Source organism: Colias philodice, chromosome 12 (genome assembly GCF_061535455.1).
Source record: "Colias philodice isolate Cphi_HAF_F1 chromosome 12, ilColPhil1 Martin Lab GWU primary, whole genome shotgun sequence".
Taxonomy (NCBI): Eukaryota; Metazoa; Arthropoda; class Insecta; order Lepidoptera; family Pieridae; genus Colias; species Colias philodice.
Window position 1 is genome coordinate 5,541,618 of NC_143097.1, and position 17,526 is coordinate 5,559,143.

The window sequence follows — 17,526 nt, forward strand, 5'->3', positions numbered from 1 at the left end:
TTGGATCAACCTTGTACACATGGACAGTTTATATTCAGAAGTTATTATTTTAAAAGAACTCCAAGGCGAATTGTTGAATAACACAGATTTTATGCAAAAGTCCACTGCAGAAAAATGGCAATTTATTTAAAAAAAAATATCTTGACGAATTTGTTTGTTTAAAAAAAAATGATTAGCTATATACTCTCTGTTCCCGCCACTTTAGCATTTACTGAAAGAGTCTTTTCGGTCATGAATGTGGAGTGGCGGGAAGAGAGAAACCGAGCTTCATTAAAAATTAATTAAAAATATTTAAATTTAGCTCTTGAAATATATAAATTTAGATTTGGAATGTTTGGATTCATATAATTCATTTAAAAATAATGAAAAATTCTTAGTTACTGCAAAAAGTACAAAAAAATACATTTTTAAAAATATTTATTTACTCTTTATTTACCTCCTTTAAAATCAGATTTACTCTATTTCTTCAAATAAAAGTTGGCAACCCTAGCCATGCTTGATGCGCGCACGATCGTCAGTAGGATACATCCAGCACCGCGGCCTTGAGCCGACGTACGTCGGGGATTGACCGTGAATAAGACGCTTTAAGTAATACATACGGGATATAGATAGATTATACTAGATTACATCTTGCTCCCTCTTAGTGCTCCCTCACCCACTCGAGTCAGGCAATTACCTGATTTATTGCCATTTGCAGCGTGTCTATCTATCTCATTGAGATATACATATGGAGACGACACCGCCTACATCACTTATGTTCCGCTCAACATACGCCATATGGCGTAACTGCACGCTCATTTTTTATTTGTTTTAAAGTGAAACGCATCAAATATGCCGTCGTGTGTGTTACGATATTGCACAAATAATACAAATAATACGGAAAAGTGCAAAGGAATAACTTTTATCGGTAAGTACCTAACTAGATAATAATTTTTAAAACTTAGTTAGAGCAAAAAAATGGCGCACCTGGATTTTGTTCGTGGTGTCTCCTCCATACGTAGTAATATTATCTCAATGATCTATCTATAACTTTTAAAAAGTTAATTAAAAATAGTAGTTAACTTCATAATATATAAAATATAATACTTAATTTTGTGAATCTCACGATTCATAATATATTTTTAGATTATAGTTTAAAATAAATAGAGGGTGAAAGATCATAGACCGTAGTTCATAATTAAAACATAAATTTATTTGACCGTAGAACATAATATATATAAAGTATATTATATACTTATAAACAACAGTACTCTACAGTACAACCTATTGACAAGGCCATGTCTACTAGAAATACAGAATACTGACGGAAAATATTATGTAAACTCTTGTAAACTGAACTTGTCTCTTTCACTCGTACACGATTCCCTATCTCACTAGCGCCACTATAGTCTATACACAGAACGTTTACGTTCTTGTGAGAATAAACATTTAGCACTCGTATTTCTTACAGATTCTGTGATTATAAATTGCTAATACTGTATTAAAGTTAAACAATGGATTCATTGCGTGAGCAAGTTATGATAAATCAATTTGTGTTAGCAGCTGGTTGTGCTAGAGAACAAGCGAAACAGCTTTTGCAGGCTGCTCACTGGCAGTTTGAGGTAAATTGGGATTATTCATAATACATGTAAACAAACAATAAAATCATGAAATGGCTGCTACTATTTTGTGTTTATATTTATTAATGAATCATAACTAGTACCACAAAACATTATTTGGGATAAAAATAAGTTGTCGAAAACGATTATTATAAAGTTGACCACATAGATTGATCAATTACCTTGACCATATCTAAAAGTGTACACACATTGATAATGACAAAATAAGCACGTAGTATCTACGTACGAATGTTGACAATAATATTGCTAAAAATAGAGTGCAAATTTTCTGCTCCATGTTATATATTCCTAAAATAAAAACATGTATTGATTTTAAAGATAGCTTTAAATCACAAGTTGCCATTTAACCTGTCATAAAAAATTAAGATATAAATAGAATTGTTTCTTAACCTATATTTACAAGGTTTATATTTTTTGGTACATAATATTATGTAGTTGTAGAAAGTTGTATGAAATAGGTATACTTAAGTAAAATTAACTTTTTTTATTCCATGATATGAATTTAAAAAAAAATTAATTTGTTAAATATGTTTTCAAGAGGTTATGCTGAATTACAATTGTTTATTTTGTTTTTGGCATAATATTCTATTATACATACCTATTTATATTACTAGAACATAGGTCTCACAAATCTTTCACATAAATTTTCATATTTCAGTTCTAAAATATATCTGATTGTCACGCTATCTTCTTTAGATTACATACATACACTATCTAGAGTTTGTTTATTATAATGTAGTTGTCTAAAGACCCGAACATATTATCATTTATTTGTTTTTGTCCAAAATTTCTATACACTTAATCTTAATCCTTATTACTCTTGAAGGGTTAAATACAGTGTATTAATTTACTTAATATTTAACAAAGTAAAAACTGTTCAATTTACATACAGTACTTATTGTATAGTTTTTGTTATATATATATATATATATATATATATATATATATCATACTAGCTTTCTGCCCGTGGCTTCGCCTGCTTTATCAATAACCTAATTAATTATACACATGAACCTTCCTTTTCAATTACTCTATCTATTAAAAAAAAGCTGCATCAAAATCAGTTGATAGTTTTAATAAGATTTAAGCATACATAAAAATAAAGGGACAGAGAAAGTGACTTTGTTTTACTATGTAGTGATTGAATTCATGTATATGTCACAGGTATATTGTTGAAGCAGTCATATTACAATGTCACTGGTGATATAATAAATAATTTAAATGATTCATTTGCAATGAACTTCTTTTTTTACAATAGTGATATATGTATATCTAGTATAGATATGTATATTAAAAAATTTAAGATGTCTATTTTTTATGATATTATTTGGTTATCCTATCATTAATATGTATTGTATTATTTTTTATTGCTTCAGTGCTTCAGTATGTACCACCTACCAATATTCGTTTTTTGTTATTGCTTTCCTCCGTTGGGTTACCTGGAAGAGATGGATCTGTAGCCATAAGGTCGCCTATTGTGCAATTTATATGTATTTCATTTTATGTTATGTCTTTAATTTAGTGTGTACACAGTACAATAAAGCTTTTATTATTCATTCATTCGTAATTTTTTTCAATTTACTTTTTATTTCAGACAGCTCTATCAATATTCTTTCAAGAAGTGGCCATCCCTTCAGCAAATGGCATTGCTGCACAGCACTATCCCCAGGTATAAAATTTATGAAGGAAGTTTGTTTATAAAAGTTTTAACTTTTAAGATTCAAATATCTGTTTGCCACATCTCTGCTCCAATTGAAATTGTTATTTTTTAAAGAGAACATATAGGAAGATTTAGCTATCTAATGGTGAAAGAATTTTTCAAATTATTCCGCTACAAAGCAATTTAGACCAAACTACCATATGGAAACATTCTATCCTGTCTCCTGAGTAGCGTCTGTTTTTAAAATTCTGTGAGCAAATAAAAAAAAAAAAAGTCTTTTTTATTTCCTCAGCTAAATTTGAAAAAAATTTAGCTGAAACAAAATCTATGTAAATATATTATATTTACAACCAACCCAAAATATTATATTTCAGTCATAAACATTTTTAACTTCTATTTTCAGCAATTGATGACACCATGTAACACACCAGCGACACCCCCAAACTTCCCTGATGCGCTCGCAGCATTCTCTCGGCTCTCAACGACGGGCAGTCCCAGTAACGCGGGGGGCGGCGGCGTCAGTGGTATGGCGCCGCCGGTGTCACCCCTCGCCACGCATCCCCCCGCGCAAATGCAAATCAACACATTCACCTCTTCTTCAAATCAGCAGACTAATTACGCACCGCTCTCTTGCTCAACCGCAGTGAGTATGTTTTGATTATTATATGATATATTTGAGATTTGATAACGGGTAACGGGGTAAAGCATGGGGTGGGTATTGCTTAATTTAATTATCAAAGAATATGTGTAAGTAGATATCGTTTCTAGGAAATTTTAGTCCCGAAAGGGATTTTTTTACAGTGATTTAGTTATGAGAAAAGATTATGGATTAATCTCATCCAAATGCTTGTTGATTATATTGAACTACATATATTTGTAAAATATATCATAGGGACTTTTAACCTGGATTAAAATCATTTCTATGAATATTTATTAAAAATTATTACTATAGCTATGTCTAGTAGCTGTATTTAATCATGACTAATTTCTTTTCAGGTGTGCAGAGAACACATGCCAAGATAAATTGAAAATTTAGGTTAGGACCATCTGTAATTTATTTTTCTAATGGTGCGCGATTTGAGCTGTGGATTTTTGATCATTATTTCCGACACCCCAAAGCAGCTATAGTTCGCTGGGTAATAAAGGGGTGTTATAGTCAATCATGTTAAACAAAATATTGTCACTGTTCTTATAGTGGTTTTTTAAACAAATTGCACTATGATATTTGTGTTACAGTTTTTTGATACCTATTAGGAACCTATTACTATGATTATTATTGTAAACTAACGGTATCAAACTATTTAGTGGTATTTAATAATAATTATGGATGTATTATAATAATAAAAAGAAAATTGTTATTTTTTCGTTATACTGTCGTTCTTTTCTATACATAATATGTATAATGTTAGTTAAATCAAATTGAAGTTCTGATTGTATTATATTCAGTATACATGTATTATACACAGCTTCATAAAAGACAATATTATGAATGTAATTAAAGTGATACATTAAGACAAAATGTAGTTTTTTAACAGCCAATTTTAAATTGGTCGCCCTTGGATTTTTTGGAAAAGCCCAAACAATTTTTTTCTTAAAAGTCAATAAGAATGCCCGATAGCCAAGTGGTTAGTGACCCTTACAATTACGTCAGAAGATGTGGGTTTGATGGGGAAGATTGTGGATTGTAATAAACATAGTATAAGCAGCCTGGGATTTTTATTTAGGTCTTTAAATTCTACATAATATTTTCTGGTGTTAGATGGATGGATGTTAATAATATTATACGTGTAAGCTTTCGATGACGTTTGGTAAAATAGCCAAGTTGTTCTGTTGTCGAAATATAACCATAAACAAAGAGTAGATATGCGCACACTACGCGTACAATACACATATAAGATACAGATATCCATCCAATAGGTAATCTTCATACAAAAGCTCACGCACACAAGCAAGCGTGTTTACGAGAATCGTAAGCGGTATCGAGTGTCCAAGCGAGTGTCGCATCCACAGATTTCGATTGACAACTATACGTACAGTGCACTATAGACAAGATAGCAATAAATCATATTTTATAAAAAAAAAATTGGATAAAATATGATGTATTGCTATTATGCTTAAGGTTGCTTTTTCTTTCAAAAACAGTCCGAGCGAGAGATTTCCCATAGGCAAATGGTCCTTGTCTAACGTATTGAAAACTTAACCAATAGTTGATGTTTGTAAAAATTTTAGGGTGACCATGAATTTTGTTTGACTTGTACTATCCCACGAATTTATATATCTGTTAGTGTCCGACCGAAACTGGTTTCCTGGTCGAAACCGAAACCGAAACCGAATGTTCGGCCGTGGCTTCAGTTTCGGCCGAAACCGAAACTCACGTGGTCAAGTATGAAATTTCTAAAAATACTGAACTTTGGTGCATTTTACCTATTATTTTGCCTTAATTAGGGCATGAAATGAAAACACAGTAACTTTTTTAAATTTGTTGTAATCATTTATTTAATATAAAATAAAAAAATAATATTTTTAAAATATTAATAATAACAATTTTAATTTTTATTATTTTTTCAAATTAAGTTCTCAGTAAAATCAGTCATCTAAATCAAATCAGTAATTGTTACTGTTACTTTAAATACTATGTTTTGGTATTTTGAGATCTTTCTCTTTATTAAAGAGTCTTTAATACTTTGGATTGGTATTTGTACTTAGAAGAATAATCAGTCTCTTTTAGGTACCTCTTATATAAAAATAATAATTATTAATTACTATTACACCCAGTTCCAATCTCAATATTGATAATCAAAAATTGTTTTCACCAGCGTGGGTCAACCAACGCTTTGACAGCGTCCGTCAAAGCGTTGCCGAGGAAAACGAAGTTAGGCGAGCGTGAACGTGTGTGAACTAAGTTCACTGAACTTGCGAAATAAGTTTCGGTTTCGGCAAAAGTTTCGGCCGATTTTGGCCGAAACTCGGCCGAAACCGAAACCGAAACCGAAAGTTCGGTCGGACACTAATATCTGTATTAGAAAGAGACAAGTTGGAAATAAGAACGCCCTGACTCGGACTGTTTTTTTATACCATGGTGCGGTCTTGTTAGTAGTATAACGTCTTTGACGTAGACGGATATCCAGTATCCTCTAGAATGCTCTAGATGTTAGGACGACCGTGGCCGTGGCGTGGCCACACATGAAACAAAACAAATTCTGTTGTCATGATCAAATGTCTTTAGGCTCTCACTTTGCCATCCTTTAACTCTACAATGCATTTTTTTTTACAAATGATAAGTGCGGGGGAGACCCTGAAAATAATAGATCACGTCAAAATATCTATAATATGTTAATCTATCTGCAGAGGATGGACCCAGTATTTTTTTTAATGTCTTCACCTTTTCTTAAAGCATGAACTTTACTTTAAATTGCAACATAAAGTAACCTTGAACAACCGTGAATAAAGGCTTCCACAGCGTGCTCTTCGACGCAAAAGAGTATTTTTTCGATAATTTGCGATCTCGCGACATAAATTAAAATTATTTACAATCTAACACGGTTTTATTATAACACATGTGTCTTGTACTCTTGTGGCAACATAATATCTGCAACGGGAGAAACCGGGTTTTCTAATACATATTTTTATTGAGATGGTTTAATACGAGCTTTATAAAATAAAATAACTATGTACCTATACTTCTATATTAATATATTATTAGGTATAAAAAAAGATTTGTATTCGTAACGAATTGTTAATAAAATTGACTGGAGGGATTTGGATAAAATTTTACACATTTAAAAACAGTACATAAACACATGAGCTATAGAAAATAGAAATACTTATTTTGCATTCGTCCGCGAGTGAAACCGCGTGGCAAATCTAGTATAATATATAAAACATCACATTTTTTATGAATGCTTTATCCAATATTTATAAATGTATTGCATTGTGATAAGTGCAGCGGAACGCAGGCACAACGCAGGTAAGAGTCGTACTACTTGACCAAGCCAACTAGACCCTTTTCAACTGTGACGTCACCCGCCCATGTCTCGGGTACAGATAGCAAAAAATGTAACACTCGTAATATCACTGTTCGCTCTCCGCTATGAATAGTCTTATTTTTCCCCATTTCGAGGGCTATTCATAGGAATAACAACACAGTAAAACTTAAACAAATAACAAAAAAAAACTTAACAGTCAATAACAAGATTTAACGATTTCAATAAAAAGTACAGAAATAACTAGCGATGCGAAACGTACGAATGCGTCGATGCTGCGAACCGTACTAAGGCGAACGCGGGACCTGAGGCGGTAAGCGGGCGGGGAGGCCGCATTCCACCCGAGCGTCTAGTTGGCTTGGTCGAATAATACGAATCAACATTCGACGGACAACCATAGGTAAGTATGTAATACAACAGCTTTTTTTCAAAATAAAATAATTATAGTTAAGTCTTATTCAATCAAAGATTTTTATTGCATATGTTTTTACTTGGAAAATGGATGAACGCCTGTTTAAATTGTATAAATTTAGTTCTCTCATAAAATTAAAATACGCTTTCAAAAAGACAGTGCATTCTTTATTCATGAATTTAAGTGTATAGAAATCGTAATCGATACAGTAAAGAGGGTATATCATATTATTGTATCGATTACACCTTTTTGTACAAAATGTGTGGTTTGGATTTTTTTAACTTCTATTTTATCCTTTTAATTCCTTAATCTTTGAGATTAAGTGGACTTATCGAGCTTATGGGAACCATCAAGTATCGGTTTCTCTGCATAAAAGATGTCTTTAGTTGCTGAATATCCATCTCCATTCTGCATTTCTTCACTTTCTCGGCGGCTAAATACAGTAGACTGTTTACTCTTTTTGAATATAAGCTGTAAACAATAGAATATTTTAAATTTGTGAGCAGGTAACCAAGTTAGTGCTATTGAGATAGTACTTAGGTAATTTTAAGAATTTCCTAAGAAAATTAATATTTGGTTCATACTATTTTTATTATTTGGTATATACTATATACTGTACCTATTATAAAGAATTATACTTAATTACGAATTCTTAGCATAGTGTACAGTTAAATTGATATACCTACACACTACGAATATTGTATTAAACACTTTTTTGGCGCACGTAAGAAATAAAACATTTCATACCTTATACAACCGCGGCCTCTCATAAATCCATATAAAAATAATTGATGCCAAAATTATAGTCACGGCAAATAGTAAATATTGAGAGGTATACGTATAAGCTTCTGAAAATATTTTAGACCAATTTAGAGTAGTTTTGTGCATTGTATTGATATCAGTCTTCTTCTTCTTCTTCTTTTTAGCAAATGGCAACTCCCGATCCCAGTGAGGACGGATTCTGCCAATGTCAAGTTTTGATCGGATGGTCAGTTTAAGTTAATGCTCATGTTAAGCATACTCTGTGCTAAGGAAAAATCACGATTGAGATGGTTCAGTTTTGTTTACTCATAGATTTCTTACATGGAGCTGTATAACCTGACAAAGAACAAATATTAGTTATAGACAACACAACACATCACAAAAGCATAACATAAAATAGATATAGGTACTTGGATGGGGTTCAAAATTTTAGATTGTTAAAATTGATAAATTTTGATAGGATATTGACAAATGAGGTAGGGACAAGACAAAGTAAACACTTAAAATTAGTAGGGAGGGGAACATCTGGGGGGAGGATATCCAGAAGTGAGATACGAAGCTTTGGGCAAACAAAGAATAAATGATCGTAACTTCCCTCGTCTATACCACACTCACAGATAGAATGATCACGGACATGAATTTTAAATAAATGGGTAGGAGTGGTATTGTGACCTAAACGGAGGCGGCAAATGGTGGAAACAGTAGGCTTGTCTATATTAGGGAAACGGAAGAACCAGGGCTTACATGGAATTGAGGGTTGAATATCTCTATAAAATTTCCCTTTAGTAGAATTTTTCCACTGACTGTTCCATGTATAATCCAAACGATCCTTAGAAAGAGAAGAGAGATCATGGGCATAATTGTAGTAATGTTCGAGAGTACCATGTTGGATGGCTGATTTAGCCAAAACGTCAGCTTTCTCATTGCCTATAATACCAGAATGGCTAGGAATGTGTACTAGATCTACTTGAAGTCCTTTCCTGAAACAGTCATAAAGTGTGGATTTAATAAGAAAGATAATAGGAGATTTAGACTTAGAACGGAAAGGGTTAGAAGTAATAGTCTGAAGGCAGCTGAGAGTCTGAAAAGATTACAGAATTTTGGAGATTATGAGAGTTGATAAAATTCAGAGCCTCCAGGATAGCCGTGGCTTCACCTGTGAAAACAGAGGATTGAGGGGGACATTTAAATTGTAAAATAGTGTTAGAATTATGGTGCCATACAGCAACCCCTACAGCAAGATGTTTTGCCACTTTTGATGCATCCGTGAAAAAAAGATTATAACCACGCCAGTGAGAGGCAACCATAAAATTAAAAGCAACATTAGAATCGGGAGCATATTTTTGAATACCACAACTCAAACTAAGGTTGGGGTTAAAAACTAAAGCATGAAACGGAGTTGAATATAAAGGATGGATACTAAATTGGCATGTTGGATCCGGGAGGCGATTAAATTTAATAAGGCTTTTAAGTAGGCATGGAAAATCAGATGGACGACGGAGATTATTTAAGGTGAGCATGTGAAGGAGATTACGGATTTTAGGGAGAAGGGGATGGGAAGATAATTGAATTAGCCGAAAGAAATATTTGTCTGCCAGATATTGCCGGCGGAGAGATAAGGGAGGGTCAACACATTCCACCTGGAGGGCATTGACTGGGGTAGACTTCATAGCCCCTATAATGATTCGCAGACATTTGTATTGAATTCTATCCAATTTTACTATAGCTGTCTTATTACAAGGTTCTAATATGAACGACGCATAATCCAAATGACTCCGAATGATAGCATTATATACTAGTTTTTGACAATATGGATGTGATCCCCACCAAACACCAGATAAGGAGCGTAAAACATTGATACCCTTCTCGCACTTTTGAGAAATGTAGTTAGTGTGAGCCATACCATTCAACTTTTGGTCAAGCACCACCCCTAGAAATTTAATCTTGTTGACTACCGGGATTGAGGAGTTTTCAAGTAGTATAACTGGCTGTGGTATCAAACGTTTTTTTGTGAACACAACTACATTGCTTTTGCCGGGCGATAGTGACAAGCCGTGATCGTTCATCCAATTCTCCAGATAAGCTAAAGCACTGTTAAGTCTGAAGGTAATCACATCCATATTCTCTGACGAAGCATATAGCGCTATATCATCTGCGTATTGCAAAACACTACAATAAGATGGGATAGCTTTATCCAAATCCCAGGTGTAGATAGAATATAGTAATGGACTCAAAACGGAACCCTGAGGGAGTCCCTTGAATATAAGTCTAGTAGATGTATCTTTAGAAGAGCGTACCTGTATTGTCCTCAACATTAATAAGTTGAAGATGAAATGTATCATCCTCTCAGGCAAACTCAGCTGTAACATTTTCTGTCTGAGCACTGGAAGAAGAACATTATCGTACGCTGAAACTACATCCAAAAATACACCCACTAGGTACTGTTTGTTGTGAAAAGAGGAGCGTATGTCAGTGGTTAAAATACTAAGACTATCCAGCACACTTAAGCCTTTTCTAAAGCCAAATTGAGAACTAGATAGGAGGCCCCTATTTTCGACAAGCCACTCCAGGCGATTTTTAATAAGGTGTTCAGAGATTTTGGCTAAGGTAGAAGACAGTGCGATTGGTCTATAGGAATTGGGGCTAAGAGGATCCTTGCCGGGCTTAGGAATAGGGATAATAAGCTGTGTTTTCCAAGAATTGGGCATGATAGCGTGTAAAAAGAAGATATTAATTAAATTTAGAAAATAAGATTTAGTCTGATCGCCAGATTTGCAAAGAAAAGAATATGGTATACCATCAACCCCAGGGGATGAGTCTTTTAAGCCGTCAAGAACCGTAATAAGTTCTTGCAAGGTGAAAGGGCAATCCATACTGTCGTGCGATACTATATTATGGGGAGGACAAGGAAAATGGTCAAAAGAGGGAACAAATGGTGGGGATAGTTTGTCAATAAAATCATCAATCCAAATATCTGAATTGTTGGATATTCTATTTTTATCATTTAAAGCTCCACGGAAACGCCGAATACTATTCCACATCAGTGATGGTGGTGTTTTGGGAGATAAGTTCTCACAGAATCGAATCCAGCCCTCTTTCTTCTTTTTAGATAGCAGCCGTTTAGCGCGTGCTGCAACTTTCTTATAATGAATAAAGTTCTCATTCGACATAATGGAATTATAATTTAATTCGGCTTCTTTACGCTCTTTAACCACGTTAGTACACTCTTGATCCCACCAGGGAGGAGATAGCTTCTTAATAGACGATGTGGAATAGGATTTCAACGGAAAGGATTCGGAAGCAGTGGCATTGAGACAGTTGACGAAAAGGGAATAACATTCCAGACAATTCTCAAGAGATGCATTTGGGAGGTTACTTATTTTGGACTCAAGGGAGTTAGTAAATTTCTCCCAGTCAGCATTACCTAATTTAAATTTGAGCAAAGGTGGAAATGTTCTAGTGGGAACATGGACTATGCGGGAGCAGGAGATGAGAATTGGAAAATGATCACTGCCATGGGTAGAGGAAAGTGTAGAACATGAAAAGGAAGGAGCTAAAATGGAAGAACAAATAGTTAAGTCCACTACAGTGTTAGGGTTTTGTACTGGGGAGACTCTCCGTGTAGGTAGACAATCGTTAATAATACACATATTCAGATCTTCAAAGAGGTCAACCAAAAGGTATCCAAAGGAGTCGCACATGTACGAACCCCAAGAAGTATGGTGCCCGTTAAAGTCACCCATAATAAGGATCGGAGGAGGGAGAGAGGAGATGATTAGGGAAAGCTCAGGAATAAAACTAGAATGGGGATGAGGGATATAAACACATAAGACGGAAATATTAGCAACTCTAGCTGCAACTGCATTAAAGTTACAGCCATGGTGGGGAAGTGAAATGTGTGAGAAGGAAATACTGTTATTCAAGATCAGAGCGCAGCCAGCATAACCATCAGCTCTGTCATCTCTAAGACAGGAATACCCTGGAACCCTAAAGCGAGAACCGGGCAATAACCATGTCTCTGAGATAGCAAGAACCAGAGGTTTATGATTGGTTATCAAATCGAAAATCTCATGCTTCTTGGGACGGATACTCTGAGCGTTCCATTGTAGAAACACTAGATCCATAATTAAGAATTGATGTGAAGCGGGATAGTCTTTGGGCAACGTTGGACGGTAACTGGTGGGGGTAAGAGAGTAAAGTTTCTATAAATGACAAACACATATTAAGAAGATGTTCATCAAAAGGAGGAGAAGAGCCTGTATTAGGGAAAGCACAACCATTGGAAAGGGAGGAGGAGGGTTCACGGATGATGGATTGATGTACAGCCTTATCATAAGACTTACCAAGAGGGGCGCGGGAACGTGGGGTCTGAGTGACAGTTTTTCTATATGAAATATTAGGAGTTGATTGGATAGGAGGGTTAAATTGGGAAGAGGGGAGGCTTTGGGAGTTCACAGATAATGTATTCTGAATCTGGGTATTCTCAGCGTAGGACCTACGTGTTGATGGGATGACTTTAGAAGCCTCCTCAAATGATATCCCTTCGGATGCCATTAATTGCTTAATGGCCTTTTGTCTGGATTGCTCAGGGCATTTCTTATCGGTTGCATAATGCTTACCAGTACAGTGAAGGCATGTTGCATTAGATTCTAGAGTTGGACAAGAGTCACCCAAGTGGGCCTGTGAACATTTGAAACAGCGTTCCTTGGAGCGGCATTGATCGCGTACATGTCCAAACCGACAGCATTTATAGCATTGAACTGTAGGGTATTGGTATACCTCTACTGGCATGGAATTAAAAAGGCAGTAAATTCTGTCTGGGCGAACTTGGCCCTGAAAGGTCAAAACAACGGTTTGAGATGGTGACCATGAAGTAACACCATCTATTCTAATTTTTTTATTAAGCCGTCTGGCTTTCAATATTTTGCCTCTTCCACCTGGGAAATCCACATGGCTGATAAATTCTTCCATAGACCACTCCGTAGGGACACCTTTGACAATGCCCATACGAGTGATGTGAAAAGTTGGAATGGAGGCTTGATAATTTGAATCTTTAAGAGGGGGGAAATTTATAAAATTATTTGCGTCACAAGCGGTATTGAATTTTACAGAAATTTTATTACGCCCAATAGCTTTAACTCCATCCTTGGCTATGTTAGCTACACGATTGTTGTAAAGGAAAGATCCAAATTTGATCGGTCTGATGGTTAAACCCGCCGCAGGATCGGCCTCTGTACGGGACACATAGACAATAAAGGGACCACTGTCATTGTCGGAATATGTAATGGGATTAGATAGAATGGGATCCACATATGAACTTTGAGAGGATGCGATCGCGTAGTTATTAACTGTAACATGTCTTTTAGACGGGATCATATCTGTATCAGCAACGGATGGCTCTGACCGTTGTCTCTTATTACTTGTTTGCTCCGCTTCCATCACCTCACCCTGGATGTCAGGAGGTTTACCAGGGTCGGGAGGATCAGGATTCATGATGGGTGAGGAAAGTTAGTAAATAAACGCTTACCCCAATATATATATATAGAGACAATCACAAATTTGGTTATCACTACCAGTTTACACTAAAAAAGAGTGTTCTCAACAAGTTAATTAACAAAAATCTCAATGGCACGTGTTTTCTCCGACACAACAAAGATCGAAAAAAACAAGTTGACATTCACAGATCTTGATATCAGTCAACAGCTGCAAAACAGAGACGTCTGTCGAATGTCTGTGTGACTTTGAGTTTGATGACTGATGTTGATTGGATTGGGATGCAAGGTGCAAAATGTCTCAGCAAAATGTACCTACTGAGTACCTGGTTGCGCCACAGGTTGCGCCAACGGGTTGCGCTGTGCACTTTGCGTTTGTAATTACGTTGTTTAGTTTACAGTACTCAGTAGTTTATAGGTTGGTACGGTTGTATGTTTTATTTATTGAAATAATTTAGATACAATAAGTAGGTTTACCTATCTTAAGCTATGTCGTCAAAATTGGCAGGTAACTTTGCTATCGTTAATAGTAGTTTATAGCAATAGCAATAAACCTACCAGCAGCGCGGGCAACAAACCAAGTGGTCGCTTTTGGGGTAAGCGACCATCACTGCCCATTACCCAACGACGTCATTACCATTCGCAGAAAATGTCTTGCTTGACCCTTGCATAAAATTTAATCGTCATAGTATAGGAGGTAGCAACGTCTTCGAGAGATGATTTTAGAACAGGTGATTTTTTTTATATACTGTCTCTCTTGCTCTTTCGGTGAGAGTCCGGGCTGGCGGTAGTGGTTGCTTTTATTAGTGCGCATCTTATCTGCACAGGACAATATCCTTATCTTTAAAGTCATTTTTTAACGCGTAATTTTTAATCATTTGTCTTTAGATAGATCCATCAGACATAATTTTTTTATTGCAAGACGTTTTTGTCGTTGTAAAATGCCATACGCAATTTTTTATTTCGTTTTAATAAAAAAATTCAAATTGTTTTAGAATGTCTGTAATTTTCATATTATGTTCTTTGTTTAACTTAATCTAAAATTAATTACCCAGACGCTAATTCGATTGTTAAGTATTAAATATACATAAAAAAAATGGTTGCCTGTAAAGTCGGTTTTACGGGCGAAGATTTTACGTGACAACGTCTTTTTCTCGATCATAGTTGAGTGGGAGAGAGACGCAAGGCATTCGGCGGGCCTCTCTCTCGTTCGGTGACTCATCGTAACGTTACCGAGCGTTACACTTTTTCATAAGTGACTCCCAGTCGCAACCTAATTTAAGACGTTGTCACGTCAAAAAATGGTTGCCTGTAAAGTCGGTTTTACGGGCGAAGATTTTACGTGACAACGTCTTTTTCTCGATCATAGTTGAGTGGGAGAGAGACGCAAGGCATTCGGTGGGCCTCTCTCTCGTTCGGTGACTCATCGTAACGTTACCGAGCGTTACACTTTTTCATAAGTGACTCCCAGTCGCAACCTAATTTAAGACGTTGTCACGTCAAAAGTAATGAAACGTATTGCGAGACAGACAGTTGGAGAGAGACAGTTTACAGTACAAGAGAGATAGAAAGCTACAGCAGCGCATTACTACCAGATGACTGGGTTCTTCTAACTGTTAGAACTTAGAAGAACTTAAACAAATCGTTGTGTCTGTACTAACCTATAAGTACTTTGTTAGCCTATCCAGTCATATACCTTTTCCCTCAGTGAATTGTACTTATATATCACAATACATTTCACTGAGGAAAAAGGAAAAATTAAAATTCGCAGTTGACGCGTGTGTCAGGATAGCGCTTCGTGGTCGTCTGCGCCATGGACGCCGATTTGTATTTGATATTGCGCATATAGATATTGCGTTTGTATAGATTCACGCTTACACGCAAACTCAGTGCAAAGGCGCGCCGCGCGTGTGAATCAGTCCCCATCTATCTAGCGCAGCGGCCCAAATAAAGAAATCTGACGTTTAAAACAGTGCTTCGAATTTATCACAATCAAAATCGTCATAATTTAGTAATTAGGTCCGATTCAGAGCTCTGAATTACATTATTGGGCCGCTAAATATTTTTAACCGACTTCAAAAAAAGGAGGAGGTTATGTATCAATTCGGCTGGTATATATGTACCTATATATTTTTTTAAAGCTATTGCATAGCTTCTATCGCGGGCCTTGAGCGCGGGGACCGAATTCAGAAATTCCGTAACGAATATTCTCACGCTCCCCACTTCGACGGGCACGGAGGTGTGGCTTGAAGGCATAGCATGCAATAGCTTTACCGAGGCAGTCCCCGAGTGCCACACGTGTTTTTTTATGTATGTACACCGATTACTCCGAGATCTCGAACCGATTTACGTGATTCCTTTTTTGTTTGATGCTTAATGGTGTCGAATAGGTCCCATAAAAATTTTATTTGATATTATTAATTATTTTATATTTTATTTTATATTATTTAGATGTGCTACAGTTGAACCTCGATAACTTAAACCTCGGTAACATAAAAACCTCTGTAACTTCAAAAAATAATGTGTTCCCTTCCCATCAGAGCCCAAAACCTCTTTAACTTAAAATACGCAACCTCTATAACTTAAATAAATAATCTCTGTATTGGCCCTCAGTAACTTCAAGAAATGTTTCCACAACCTCTATAACATAAAATTATTTGTCAATGAGTCATTTTGAAAGAGTGTCAAAACAAAAGGTTTCGGTATTTATTGCTTGCACGTGTTTACTATGTATTGTTAACGTAAACAATACATTACCTATTGTTTGCTTTATCGAAATTCTTCAAAGCTTTGCGGCGGTTAGCTTTATGACAACAACTTACTTGCATCTTAAGTTTTTGATTGTTGTCCTGGAAACATCACTTTACTTACTGTGTGATAAAACTAGCTTAAAATGAGTCCAAAAAAAAAACTAACAACCCTCACCTATGCTGATAAATTAAAAGCTATAGAAGCAGTGAAAAATGGATAGACCCTTGATAACTTAAAACCTCTATAACTTAAAATATTTTGTGTTTCCCTTGGACTTTAACTTATCGAGGTTCTACTGTATTTATTAAATATGTAGGTTTGAAGTCGGTGCCAAGCACTAAGCACTTAGTATTAAGCCCGTGCACCGAGTGACCGACATCAAATCTTTTTTATTTTTTACTTTTCCGTTTTTGAAGTCGGTTGTTATTAACGTAGTTATTTTTATTTTGTTGCAATTTAAAATTTAAACCCTTAATATTTTTTTTTGTTTACATGAACAATTCGGAGCACTCAAAGTTCAAACCTCAAATTACTCAATTGCCGGTCGCGCTAGCTTGTCGCTAGACAGACGGGGCTGTGTGAAGCGCGCTCGCTAAAAAACGTAGAAGCTACGAGAGACTACAACGAGTCTGTATCGAATATAATCTATATATCGAATATAACAAAAATAAGTTACATATATTATCTGCGCGTTTCACGATCTTCCCGCGACCCGCGTGCTGAGGTTTACAAGGTTGCGTTAGAATCTCGTTTGAAGCGCGTACAGCGTTGGTCCTCTGGCCTCTGCGCGTTTAATAATAAAAGAACTGAAATCGAGGCGTGCTTTTCTCTAAATCTAATAAATATA

General features: G+C 35.6%; 2 protein-coding genes and 2 long non-coding RNA genes across 4 annotated transcripts in view; 1 reads left to right on the plus strand and 3 right to left on the minus strand.

The window, feature by feature from the left end:
* LOC149483991 (uncharacterized) overlaps window positions 1–17,526 on the minus strand; it is a 418,879-nt gene that overhangs the window by 169,603 nt on the left and 231,750 nt on the right. The window lies entirely within an intron of this gene.
* On the plus strand, window positions 1,380–6,893 carry LOC149484014 (UBA-like domain-containing protein 2). The gene is made up of 4 exons (XM_089701612.1): window positions 1,380–1,601; window positions 3,214–3,288; window positions 3,683–3,922; window positions 4,276–6,893. Exons 1-4 carry the CDS (start codon window positions 1,494–1,496, stop codon window positions 4,300–4,302), a joined length of 450 nt encoding a protein of 149 aa, XP_089557738.1. The 5' UTR covers window positions 1,380–1,493; the 3' UTR covers window positions 4,303–6,893.
* LOC149484015 (uncharacterized) lies at window positions 7,715–8,572 on the minus strand. The gene is made up of 2 exons (XR_016316379.1): window positions 8,422–8,572; window positions 7,715–8,145 (listed from the first exon to the last, which is right to left on the minus strand). It is a non-coding gene; the product is annotated as an uncharacterized LOC149484015 (long non-coding RNA).
* LOC149484016 (uncharacterized) lies at window positions 11,144–13,968 on the minus strand. Its single transcript, XM_089701583.1, has one exon. It carries the CDS (start codon window positions 13,927–13,929, stop codon window positions 12,505–12,507), a length of 1,425 nt encoding a protein of 474 aa, XP_089557709.1. The 5' UTR covers window positions 13,930–13,968; the 3' UTR covers window positions 11,144–12,504.